Genomic DNA, 13749 nt, shown 5'->3' on the forward strand with positions numbered 1-13749 from the left:
CTCTTTCTATTCTTGATGGCCCATCATATGCAGATCATGTTATTCTCTTTGAATAAATTCTATCTCCTGGATGTAGAAATATGCTTGCTGAATCCTTTGGTAGAGATCCTAACTTCAAGTTCCAAGGATCCAAATTGAAGTTTCCTGAACCCACCTTCAAGTCCCAAGGACCCAACTTAAAGTTCCAAAGACACAACTTCCAACTCATGGTCCGGATTATTTTTCTTTTCTTTTTACATTTCGAATTCTCCATTTTTAAACATGGTTGAAGGGCTATTGTGAATAAAAGTCTTATAAATCTATTGAACTATATATGTGTATATATATATATATATACATATATATAAATATATATATATATATATATATATATATATATATATATATATATATATATATATGTATGATATATATATATATATATATATATATATATATATATATATATATACAAAATATGCATATGTATACACACACACACACATATATATATATATGTATATATATATATATATATATATATATATATATATATATATATTATATATATATATATGTATACTGTATATATATATATATATATATATATATATATATATATATATATATATACATATACTGTATATATATATATATATATATATATATATATATATATATATATATATATATATATATATATATTTGTGTGTGTGTGTGTTAAACAACAACTTTTGATTCACCTATTTATTCCTAGAAAGATGTTCCATCGTATTCAGACGCTGAATATCATCGCCTGGATGCTGACGATCAGCAAACTAAGTGATGTTGTCGTCTCTGAAGTTGCCTTTTACTATTACGCCCAAAACGGAGAGTCCTTCTGCCCTTTGCTCCAGCGCAAGATCCCAAACATGGCGACGTCGATCATCGGCTGCGCCTCCGTCTGCCTGCAACGTCAGTGTCAAGGATATGCAACGCAAGGTTAGTTGCTTGTTTTTATTTAAGGAATATTCATAGGATCATCGGAAGGATGATTCTTAACTGTATGAGAGAGAGAGAGAGAGAGAGAGAGAGAGAGAGAGAGAGAGAGAGAGAGAGAGAGAGAGAGAGAGAGAGAGACCTTAGTTGTTTACTTGACCAATTTTATGCTTGCTCTCTTGCTATCTCTCAGTCAAGAGCAATTGACTGTTGGATATTCCCAGTGTCAATACTGATTAAGTTATTTTTTCCCTTTTTTGGATACTCATAGAATTTTCTTATCTTATATTAACTAGTAAGTTCTATTTGCCGGAGTAAATTTAATTTATTTCATTAGCTATAACCCGAAAACAAACTACATTCCAATAGACAAACAAATTGAACAAACCTAGCTTTAATGGCCAATTCGATATGAGTTTAATAACATTGTTTTCTTCGTGTTGTTACATTGGATGTCTTATATGCAGATGGTGAATGTACCATAATGGGATCCCTGATAGAGCCATCTGTTGGCGAGAGGATGATAACGTATCAGCGGGTCAGTTACTTGACGAACATGGAAAACATCGCCCTAAATAAAGCCACTGAGAGTGTGGCCTTTTGGATAGAGTAAGTGTTTGAATATCTTCAGGAGTGCGGATGAATTTATTCTGATTTTGATGAATATTAAGGTATTACTTGCCTAGTGTGATATGAAGTTAAGTGGCAAGAAAACTTGGTCTAAGTATGAATTAAACATGTTAGAAGAGTGGAGAGTTCGTAAGCATCGTCCAATGGATGATTAAAATCATGATGCATATAAATAAAGCAAGATACTCCTCAGTCAAACCATTGTTTTCTAGTCTTGGGTACTGCCTTAGACTCTGTACCATGGTCTTCTTCGTGTTTTCTTTTTAATTTTTTATAGTTTGTAAACAAAAGATTTGTTTAAATGTTGTTACTGTTTTTGAAATATTTCATTTTAATTGTTCATCACTTTTTTTGTAGTTTATTCATTCCCTTATTTCCTTTCCTCATTGAGCTATTTTTATTTCTTGTTGGACCCCTTGGAAAAGCATGCTGCTTTTCTAACTAGGGTTATAGCTTATCTAATAATAATAATGATAATAATAATAATAAGAATAATAATAATAGGGGAAGAGGTCTGATGGAAAAACCTAAGAAAAAAGGTTTATGAGTGTGAACAGTAAAAGGACAGAGACGATAACCGGTATATTTCGTCCTTGTCATTTCAGTCCGACAAATATGGTAAAAGAAATGGCCGTAGACGGTATCGTAAACGATATGAACTACTTCCACTCTTGGCCTCGTAACATTAACCAGCCTTGGTGGTATGTGGACCTTGGAGAAAACCGAGTGGTGAATGAAGTTCACGTTTGGCCATACGGAAATGGTGGAAACCATGCCAGACATTTCTTGTCCATTGAGGTAAGTTTGCAAACCCAAATGGTAAACATAGAGTTGCTATTCTCATTTGAGGTTTGATTTTTTTTTTCTGGGGAGATTATTGAATCAGGTGAAAAGGTACAAGCAATATGGAGCGTAACAGGTCGGCAATTATTTTAGGCTCGGTGTGGCTAATAGTAGGCCTAATACTGAAAGTCGCGGAAGCAGAAGTAACGTTTATTCAACAAATAACGAACTTTAATACAAGAAATTGCGAGCAAATATGTCACAAATTCAAACAAACTAAAATATGCGATGACAAGCTTAAATAGGTTGTCCTCTCTTATCCGTTTAGGAGAGAACGAGATATATAAAAAGCATCGATTAATTAAGCCATCCCTGTTGACGTTGCTACTCTCTTTGCATCAATTCCATCCCCTGAATGTAGATCTGGGGTTGCTGAATGCCTTAGTAGAGATCTAGCTGAAATTAGTATATTGTGCAAATTATGGGGTATGAAGTTGAATCCTAACAAAACTCAAAGTAGGTCAAGGACCGTGGCTCCTCAACATCCGTATCTCAGTATTGATAATGTTTGTTTAACTTTGTATGACTTTTAAAATTATAGGTGTGATTCTCGACAGCAAATTTACTTTTGAGAAACACATTAGGTCTGTGTCTTCTTCAATTGCACAAAAAAATTGGCTTATTGAGAAAGTCTTACAAGATTTTCGGTGATCAATCTATTTTGAAGAAGTGTTTTAATTCTTTCATTCTACCTTATTTTGAGTATTGTTCTCCTGTCTGATCTTCAGCTGCTGATTCTCATCTTAATTTGTTGGACGGGAACTTACGGTTTATTAAATTTCTTATTCCTGATCTCGATATTAACCTTTGGCACATTCGTTCAATTAGTTCATTATGCATGTTGCATAAGATGTTTTTATAATTCTGACCATCCTTTACATTCAGATCTTCTTGGACAGTTCCATCCTATTCGTAATACTATGTATGCAGTTAATTCTAATAGTCAGGCCTTCTCCATCATGAGGCTCAATACTAAACAGTACTTTATAAGTTTTACTCCAGCTGTGACCAAGTTGTGAAATGATCTTCCTAATCGGGTAGTTGAATCAGTAGAACTTCAAAAGTTCAAACTCGCAGCAATTTTTTTTTATGTTGAACAGGCTTGTATAAGTCCTTTTATAGTTTACAAATTAAATATGTTGTAATATTGTTAACGTTTTTAAAGTATTTTATTTTAATTTTCATTACTTCTTATATCGTTTATTTATTTCCTTATTTCCTATCCTCACTGGGCTATTTTTCCCTGTTGGAGCCTTTGGGCTTGTAGCATCTTGCTTTTCTTACTAGGGTTGTAGCTTGACGAGTAGTAGTAGTGCATAGGTTCGAATCCTTGCTCAGCCAGAAGCGTTTACCATAAATCAATTTCTAGTGGATATACATTCCCCAAGGTAGAATTCGGTATTAATGCCATTGTTGTTGATAACACAAGTGTTAGTGATACTTATTCATTATCTTTTAATCTTTGGTCTGTCTGACACCGACTACATCTTCCCATTTTAGATTCGAGTTGGCCAGGAATTACCTTCAATGGCAGGAGACTTTTCCATGTGGCCGTTACTCGCCTACTACCCAGGACCTGCCCCTATGGGCAACGCATACCTGGAGTTCTCGCTTAACAACACTTATCCCTTGTGTGGACGTTACGTTAGCATCCAGAAAATGGGAATGTCCGCTACATATTTCGCCTTCAATGAGGTGATGGTTTTCGGATTGGAAAAGGCTCAAGAATTCTGAGTTCTGTTTGCAATAGTAAGTTGAGTGGTTTTGTAAATAAGAAGTAGTTTGAAAGGAAATAGACATGCAGAAAGGAAGGTTAGAAATATACTTGGATATGTAAAAGGAATCATTAGAAAATAGGCGAATCACAATTGGCTGTCAATACTTTATGATTATGAAGTATAATGATGAAAGCTTGAATTAATTTATCAACTAAACATTTTTTAGAAAAAGATTTGAAAAGAAACATTAGGCGTCTGAGATTATGGTCAGCCATTTGAATACCGACAGGAGCAAGCAGTGGCCAAATTGATTCTTTAGACTCACGTTCCTTCGCAGTAGACCCTTCCACATCTACGTTGCTCCTCTTGATTCAAAAGTAATTGTTCGTATACAATAAACAGAAAATCCGTCAATACGGATTGTTCAGTAGAAGGCCTATTAGGCCTATTTCAATATTGACAATTCTTTTCCGCTTCTCTTGTGAAAAATGTCTCTCCCTGAAGCCGTATAGCAAGAGTCGACTGTTTCTGAGTTACATGTTCAGTTTATTCTTGTGCAAATATCAGATAATCGACTAAAAAGAGAGAAAATATTAAGAGAAAAGATCTCGCTAAGGACAGGCCATCATTACGACTACTTTAATACGTTAGCTGCTTATAATTCATTCAATGTGTGCGTGTGTTTGTGCTTGTTGGCGGGACATCTCAAGAAATTAAGATTTCGTGGATTTTAGGTTAGACATCTAGTGCGGAACATGAGAATTTTAATATATATATATATATATATATATATATATATATATATATATATATATATATATATATATATATATATATATATATATACTTTATATACATACATATATATATACATATATATATATATATATATATATATATATATATATATGTATATATATATATATATATATATATATATATATATATATATATATATATATATATATATATATATGTGTGTGTGTGTGTGTGTGTGTGTGTGTGTATTTATGGATTGTGTTAAGGATGAAACAAGGCAAGGAGACTAAAAAGTGATATTAATGATTGTAATTTAACTGCCATCTGAAGTTATAAACTAAAAGTACTATACAAGCGACAAAATACTTGATACAATTGCATAAAGACCAAGAAATCAATTATAATCAAGTCGTGCATTAACATCGGAATGGCGTAGAAATGGCTCAGTCCATTACTTAAGTGTTTGGGTTAAAACCTGTCATTATACACAATGGCAGAAAAATTAGATTTTTCATTTATTAAAATCTGGGTTTTTCTTCTTTGAAGCTTTCAACTTAATAAAGAATATGGTTTGTATAATTAAAGAGTAGCTATTACATATTGATTTTTAGTTCATATATTTAAGTAATGTATTCCACAGTCTGTCTTGGAAGATGAATTCATTACTCTTTTGCGCATCGAATACAATGGTCAAAGCTTTTGAGTTTTCTAATGGTTTCCAATGACAAATACTTCTTGAGTGCCCAAGTATAACGTTTAAAGAAACTTTCTGAATTTCAATGAATAAAAAAAACAATTTATTCATATACGAGAGCAAATAAAACAAATCAGTTTTTGTTTATCCTTATAATGTAGATGAATACGTCGATATATTAAGAGGGGAATTCCCGAGTTCAGACAAAGTTTTACCCTGGACAGTTTTGGTAGATTTCACTGATATGAACCAATCCTTATTGTCTTAGTGAGCTATGGGTGTGTGCATGAGTGAGCGCGTCTGTGTTTAGTAGGGCCGGTACTTAGTGCATGGCTTTGCGGTCTCCTCTGCACGTTTTAGATTCATTGGTGACCTTAAGGGACTTTGATATATCTAGTCTCTCCCAGTTAGTGACTCATAAGGGTTAGAAGTTAAACTTTGAAATGCTGAAAATGTCAACCGCTCTGGTGTATTTTTTTTTTGTTTGACTAATGAGAGAGAGAGAGAGAGAGAGAGAGAGAGAGAGAGAGAGAGAGAGAGAGAGAGAGAGAGAGAGAGAGAGAGAGAGAGAGAATCTTATTACAATGGATGAAATACACGTGAATTACAGTTGTCATCAAGACCATTCTCTCTCTCTCTCTCTCTCTCTCTCTCTCTCTCTCTCTCTCTCTCTCTCTCTCTCTCTCTCTCTCTCTCTCTCTCTCAAACAATGCAAATCTGTAATTTGAGTTATTTATTGTGTTTACTGAAATCTTAATTTGATTTGGAAAAGAACTTGTGAATTTCCGACAATAATACTGTTTACATGATATTGAGTTTGTTTGTTTATTTCTGAGTATTTTCTTTATTCTTTGTTACTTGACCAAGCGAATCTTACAAAGATAATTTTTGTTCAAGAACTCAAACTTCAAAAACAGTTCTATAGGCCTACTATGGGTAAATATCTATCGCCTTATACCTATTTTACATAAAAAAAAAAGTAGATAGATTTATATACCAATTCAGAACGTCAGTTCATTTTCTTATGCAAATTATTACTTGTAGATATTGGATAAAGATTTAATACAATAAACTTTATCTGAATTTTAGATATAATTTCAATGGCCACGCTAGACTTCAAGAAGTTGTTACAAAAATGTCCTGTTAAAAATTTTAAACAATTAAGTATTTATCTTATATGCTATTCTTAAACAGTAGACTATTTATTATGAGAACTATTTGAAAGTACAAGCAGATATACAGAGTTCAGTTCACTTCTAGTCTATTTTGAGCGAAGATATGATGAGTTCATCGAAACTTGGATGTTGAAGAAGTAAAGTTTTTTTTTAAGAGAATCATTGTTTTAATCCAGAAAAACCCTATGAAAATCACCTAAGGTATCCTGCTGAGTCCAGAAAATATAAGGAGGTAAAATATTTTGGATAAGCATATAATGACATGCCAATGGTCACTTAGCTGTAGTAATGTGTGTTCCAGAGAATATATATATATATATATATATATATATATATATATATATATATATATATATATATATATATATATAGACAGTATATACATACACACACACACACACACACACACATATATATATATATATATATATATATATATATATATATATATATATATATATACATACATATATATATATATATACAGTATACAACACACACATATATATACATATATATATATATATACAGTATACACATATATATATATATATATATATATATATATATATATATATATATATATATATATATATATATGTGTGTGTGTGTGTGTGTGTGTGTACAGTATATACACACGCACGCACATATGTATACACACACATATATATATATATATGTATATATATATACTGTATATATATGTATATATATGTATATATACATACATACATATATATATATATATATATATATATATATATATATATATATATATATATATATATATATATATACATACTGTATATGTATATATCTTTGGCATAGTTGTTCCCTTACACAAATTTTAATATTACTAAAACACTTGTGGCTGCATTTATTTTAAAGCAACTCTTTTCTAGCTTTCTGTATCTGTTCTTGCCTTCAAGGATAGTTTTGATATAAAAGACAGAATTCAGAATTCATTACAGTGTTGCCTCATTTTTTAAGTTTTCCCGACAGCTGTTTCAGCTGCAATCGAATGGCTTTCATCACGGCATCCATAAAATATTTTAGTAAGAACTGAAATTTGAAGATATTTTAGAATGAAATTTATGAGAATACTATTGAAGACATCTGGATTTCGAAAGACACTCTGGATTCTCAATGAATTTTCCACAACCCCAGTTCCTAAGGCTATAGGATGAGTTCTGGAGGCATCCTGCAGAAAGTCTTCTGGCAGGTGTAAAGGACATAGTCAACATATTGACAGAGAACTGTATCTTTTTTCTTTCTTTTTTAATTCATTTATTTGCTTTCTTATTATTCCCTCTATGATGTTACTGGGATATCCCTAGTTTGTTAAAATTTGTCTCATATGTTCCAGTTCTTCACGAACAGCTTGCCACCTACTGCAGTGAGAGAAAGCCGGCCTCCCTCCCCCTGACATAAGCACTGGTGATGGGCCCTTTTTTGAGTTTAGACACTTTCTGTGCATAGAACCACAAGCCAACATTTATAGATTTTGCGATGAATGGTATGGCATAATGGGTTTGTTGTTTCTCAAGAAAATTGGTACTATTTTACTAGCCTCGATTATGAAAATTAGGCCGAATTAGCTTTTAAGGCACTAGCAAAATTTTGTGGTTCATCAGGTCTTTTTTAATTTTGATGAAATTGTCATCCACATTATTATTATTATTATTATTATTATTATTATTATTATTATTATTATTATTATTACTATTATTATCATTATTATTATTAGCTAAGCTACGACCCGGAAAAGGGGCAGTGGCATTGCCCTTTCGAGCAGGACAATGCCCTAGAGACTGACCATATATACATATGATCAGCGCCCATACTCCTCTCCATCCAAGCTAGGGCCAAGGAGGGCCAGGTAATGGCTACAGATAACTCAGCAGATAGAACTATGAGCTCCCAAACCCCTGCCCATTCCTTAGCTCACAAGGATGGTGATTTTGCAGCTTCAAAGGAACTAACGAGTTTGTGCGGGACTCGAATCCCAGTCTGACGTTCACCAATCAGGGACGTTACCACGTCGGCCACCCGGCCTACCACGTCGGCCACCCGGCCTTGTCATATCTATAGACATTACTTACTTTAAGGGCTGCTTTTCTGGTTCTGTACAGCAGCGGAACCCTATTCACTACAGGAACTCCACAGTCATTTTATCATGTTCGTTCGAGATCATTCAACATTTCACACCGCATATTGCTCGTTTATTGTCAAATTCACACTATCGAAGCACCTAGCTGGTGTGTAATGCCTCAAGCTGTCGACATGTTTAGTAACTGAGCCAATATATATGATGAGGATGCCATTTGTGAAATGATAGGTCTTATATATATATATATATATATATATATATATATATATATATATATATATATGTATATATATATATATATACATATATATATATATGTATATATATATATATATATATATATATATATATATATATATATATATATATATGTATATATATATATATATATATATATATATATATATATATATATATATATATATATACATAAATATATATATGTATATATATATATATTTATATATATATATATATATATATATATATATATATATATATATATATATATATATACATACATAGTAATATACAATCCCATATATAATGATAATGAAAGGTAAAGGATAACAAAATGGGTCCCTAGAGATTGCAAAAGAGGTATATGAAGAAAATGAAGACGATGGATTGACGAACTAAGAAAGTTTGCCGGTGTAGAATGGCATAGAAAGACAATAAACAGACGCAAGTGGAAGGACTTGTCAGAGGCCTTTGTTCTGCAGTGGATTAGTAACGGCTGATGATGATGATGATACAGACCTTAGTCACCGACTACTTTTGAGAATTCTTTTGTTACCCTTCCCCCTACCTCCCGTTTTCTTTGAATTTTATTTTGGGTCCTTGCTTAAGCTTAAGAACTCAGTAGTTTAAAGGTTTAAAGGCCACTCATGAATGGCAGAGGCAAGGGACAGTGACATTGCCCTATCAAGCACGAAAATGCCCTAGAGACTGAGCATACATTTTACAAACATATTCTGCATTTTTTTTTTTTTTTTTTTTTTTTTGTGGTATCATTCACAATGTCCTCCATATTCTCCATTTTGACTGTTTCTTTTCTTACTCTAGTAAATGCTTGATTATCCGTTTATTGATTTAGACTCTAGAGTGTATTCTAATGCCACACTCAACAGAAAAAATAATGCAAAGATCTGCAGGGGGTCAATTCACATTGAATACTTTTTTTTTTTTTTTTTTTTTTTTTTTACATGCTGTTCACGTGACAATAGCTCCACAACTTAACATGCTTGATTGGACCCACTTAAATACTTATAGTAAGTGCAGACGTATCGATCACTGCCTTATTATCAGTGTTCTCAGAAGAAGTTATCATGAAAGTACCATGTAAATTACCAATATTATCGTCTGATAATGGTAACAACAATTATAATAATAATGACGGCGATAATGGTGACGATGCAAATTACAATAAAATAGATTTAGAAATAACGACATTTGACCTTACGCGAGTTTTAGTAGATCTAAATCAGTCAATAATAATTTAATTGCGACCTTTTAATGTCACAGTAAGCCATTAAACGGAAGTAAGTAGCAACTATATCTAGAAGAAGTCGGAATTCAAAAGAAACCATTAGGTTCATGAAGTCCATTTCACCTTTAACGACAAGGATATCGTTTATAGTTACAATGTCTTATTACCTTTTCAAGTCCAATTCTATTGCAGCGATGAATTAGTCACACTCCCACCAGGTATTGTGTCTTCAAGTTTTTTTTTCTTTTCTAATTCCTAACCACTCTAATGTATGTTGATGTCTGAACTCCTTGGTTGCTACTGCTTGCACTATTTTTCCTCAAGTGTTTTTTTTTTTTTTTTTTTTTTTTTTTTTTTTTTTTTGTAATAATTGCCAACCACTCTAATATATGTTAATGTCCGAACTCCTTGGCTGCTGCTGCCTGCGCTATGTTTACTCAAGCGCTTTCTTCTAATAATCACCACCCACTCTATTGTATGTTGATGTCTGAACCCCTTGGCCTCCTACTGCCTGCGCTAATTAAAGGTGTAGCACTGCTTGCGCTGTTGTGAAAGCAATTGATTATCCATTCACATTCCAGTGCACAGTAGAGCAAAAAAGCAATTGTTGCGAAATATTCTCGTGGGAAAAATAATCCCAAAGAAGTTTTAGACTGAGGGAAGAACGACTGAGCTTAATGTTAAAACATCGTTGGTAAAGATTTTTACGTAAGATGTAAGTTTTCTCTTTTTATCTATTTGTGTATTTGCCTTTCTTCCATTTATTTTATACTTGTCCTTTTTATTCAGGCATATGGTGAAGTAATACTCTCTCATTCTTGTAATGGTGTGTACACACACACATACACACACACGTGTATATATATATATATATATATATATATATATATATATATATATATATATATATATATATATATATATACATACACACATACACACACACACACACATATATATATATATATATATATATATATATATACAATATATATATGTATATATATAATATATATAAACATATATATATATATATATATATATATATATATATATATATATATATATATATATATATATATATATATATACATACACACTTCTGCCTCATCCACGTCCCTAAACTAAGGGGTCGGTTGCCAAAAAGGAGACTTTTCCAACTATTTCTATCGAGTTATCCAACCCTTTGCCACTCCCTTGACCCTCAATCCCTAATAAGGTCTCCCCCAACCCTCTTCACTCCTCTTTCCTGTTCCCCAATCTTAATTTCATGCCCATAGACACTCCTATCTATAGACCATTTCTTTTAGCGATGCATATTTGCACCGACTCGCGGCGGTGCCCTTTTAGCTCGGAAAAGTTTCCGGATCGCTGATTGGTTGGACAAGATAATTCTAACCAATCAGCGATCAGGAAACTTTTCCGAGCTAAAAGGGCACCGCCGCGAGTCGGTGCAAATATGCATCGCTAAAAGAAATGGATTATAGTAGGCTACCACACACCACTTCTCCTACCTTTATTTGTCATTTTCTCACGCATCGAGTTCCACAAAATCCATTTCAACTTCCTCCTCTCTGTTCACTTAGGCCTATGTTTCTCCTTTACTATTAATCAACATATCTCTGACTCATGTATGATCACTGATGTAACTACAGTAAAATAGGTTTTGTTTTTTAGTTTACTCAGCATTTTTTCACCCGCTACCTTTGCTATCCGTCTTCAGTTCCTTCAAGCAAATTCTTGCACTACTTTCAACCTCAACTTCACGCCATCCACCCAGGCTTAAAATCGGTCTAAATTATTTTAAATTCTCTACCATAAGCTTTAGAAGCAGTTACTCCACATTTACCACCCAAAGGGTCAGTCTTTAATCCAATGTCACTTACTAAGTGAGGAGATATGAGTATAACACTCATGAAGAGAGGTGAATTATTGTAAGGAAATATGTGTCAGCTCTAACTACATTCAAGTGTCAAACCTTTATGACAGAACTATGGGATCGTCACCAATCCTCATTCACGGCAATTGAACAGGTGCTACTACTACTATCATTATTATTATTATTATTATTATTATTATTATTATTATTATTATTATTATTACTTAAGCTACAACTCTAGTTGCAAAACCAGTATGTCATAAGCCCAGGGGCTCCAAGAAGGAAATAGTCCAGAGTTAGCAGCCAGAAAGTTACCATCGGTGACTTCTCCGATTGAAAGCTGATGAAGTGTTTTCTTAAGGCCATAGCTCTACCAGGTCTTCAGGTTCACCCAAATTTTTCTGCAAATACTGCCTTGTGCAGATGTTACATAATAATAATAATAATAATAATAATAATAATAATAATAATAATAATAATAATAATAATAATAATGATAAAAATCATTATTATTATTGTTATTATTATTATTATTATTATTATTATTATTATTACTTAAGCTACAACCCTACTTAGAAAAGCAAGATGCTATAAGCCAAGGGGGTCCAACACGGAAAATAGCCCAGTGAGGAAAGGAAACAAGGAAAGAATAAAATACTTTAAGAACAGTAACAACATTGAAATAAATATTTCCTATATAAAATAAGAAAAACTTTAACAAAACAAGAAGAGAAATAAGATAGAATAGTGTGTCCAAGTGTACTCTCAAAAAAGAGAATTCTAATCCAAGACAGTGGAAACCATGGTACAGAGACTATGGCACTACCCAAGACTAGAGAACAATGGTTTGATCTTGGAGTGTCTTTCTCCTAGAAGAGCTGCTTACCATAGCTAAAGAGTCTCTTATACCCTTACTAAGAGAAAAGTAGCCTCTGAACAATTACAGTGCAGTAATTAACCCATTGAGAGAAGAAGAATTGTTTGGTATTCTTGGCGTTGTCAGGTGTCTGAGGATAGAGGAGAATATATAAAGAATTGGCCAGACTAATCGGTGTATATGTAGGCAAAGGGAAAATGAATCGTAACCATAGAGAAGGATCCAGTCAAAGGATCCCATAACTCTCTAGCGGTAGTATCTCAACGGGTGGCTGGTGCCTTAGCCAACCTACTACCTGGGTCCTATTCCAAATTTATATTTTTTCATAATGAGATTAAGGATTTTGCTTTGGCAGAAGTTGTAAGCGACTGGCAGATGGGTGTTAAGGTTTACTCTGATATATACTGCTGACTATTGCATAAAATCAGAAAAGTGCTGAGAATCCATGTCTGACATTAAGGGCCGGACCATCTGCAATAAGAAGACGACTCCGTTAACAAACAGAGTTTTGATACAAGTAAATGTTATTATTAAAGAATAAATAAATCCATATAAAGTTGGATGCTGTCAGGAATCTTAATGAGGCTACTCTTTCTTAAGTCATGTTTACTCCAGATA

General features: G+C 32.8%; 1 protein-coding gene and 1 pseudogene across 1 annotated transcript; both read left to right on the forward strand.

The window, feature by feature from the left end:
• The first annotated feature begins 1483 nt into the window (after positions 1-1483).
• On the forward strand, positions 1484-4341 carry LOC137637958 (uncharacterized). Its single transcript, XM_068370063.1, has 3 exons — positions 1484-1566; positions 2193-2385; positions 3931-4341. Exons 1-3 carry the CDS (start codon positions 1514-1516, stop codon positions 4162-4164), a joined length of 480 nt encoding a protein of 159 aa, XP_068226164.1. The 5' UTR covers positions 1484-1513; the 3' UTR covers positions 4165-4341.
• LOC137634715 (uncharacterized) overlaps positions 4229-13749 on the forward strand; it is an 18451-nt pseudogene continuing 8930 nt past the window's right edge.

This window comes from Palaemon carinicauda, chromosome 3 (genome assembly GCF_036898095.1).
Source record: "Palaemon carinicauda isolate YSFRI2023 chromosome 3, ASM3689809v2, whole genome shotgun sequence".
Lineage (NCBI taxonomy): Eukaryota > Metazoa > Arthropoda > Malacostraca > Decapoda > Palaemonidae > Palaemon > Palaemon carinicauda.

Coding starts and splice junctions, on each gene's coding strand:
- LOC137637958 (XM_068370063.1), top strand. CDS start 1,514: ATGGAAAACATCGCCCTAAATAAAGCCACTGAGAGTGTGGCCTTTTGG. Junction 1,567..2,192: donor AGTGTGGCCTTTTGGATAGA/GTAAGTGTTTGA, acceptor TTGTCATTTCAG/TCCGACAAATATGGTAAAAG. Junction 2,386..3,930: donor GACATTTCTTGTCCATTGAG/GTAAGTTTGCAA, acceptor TTCCCATTTTAG/ATTCGAGTTGGCCAGGAATT.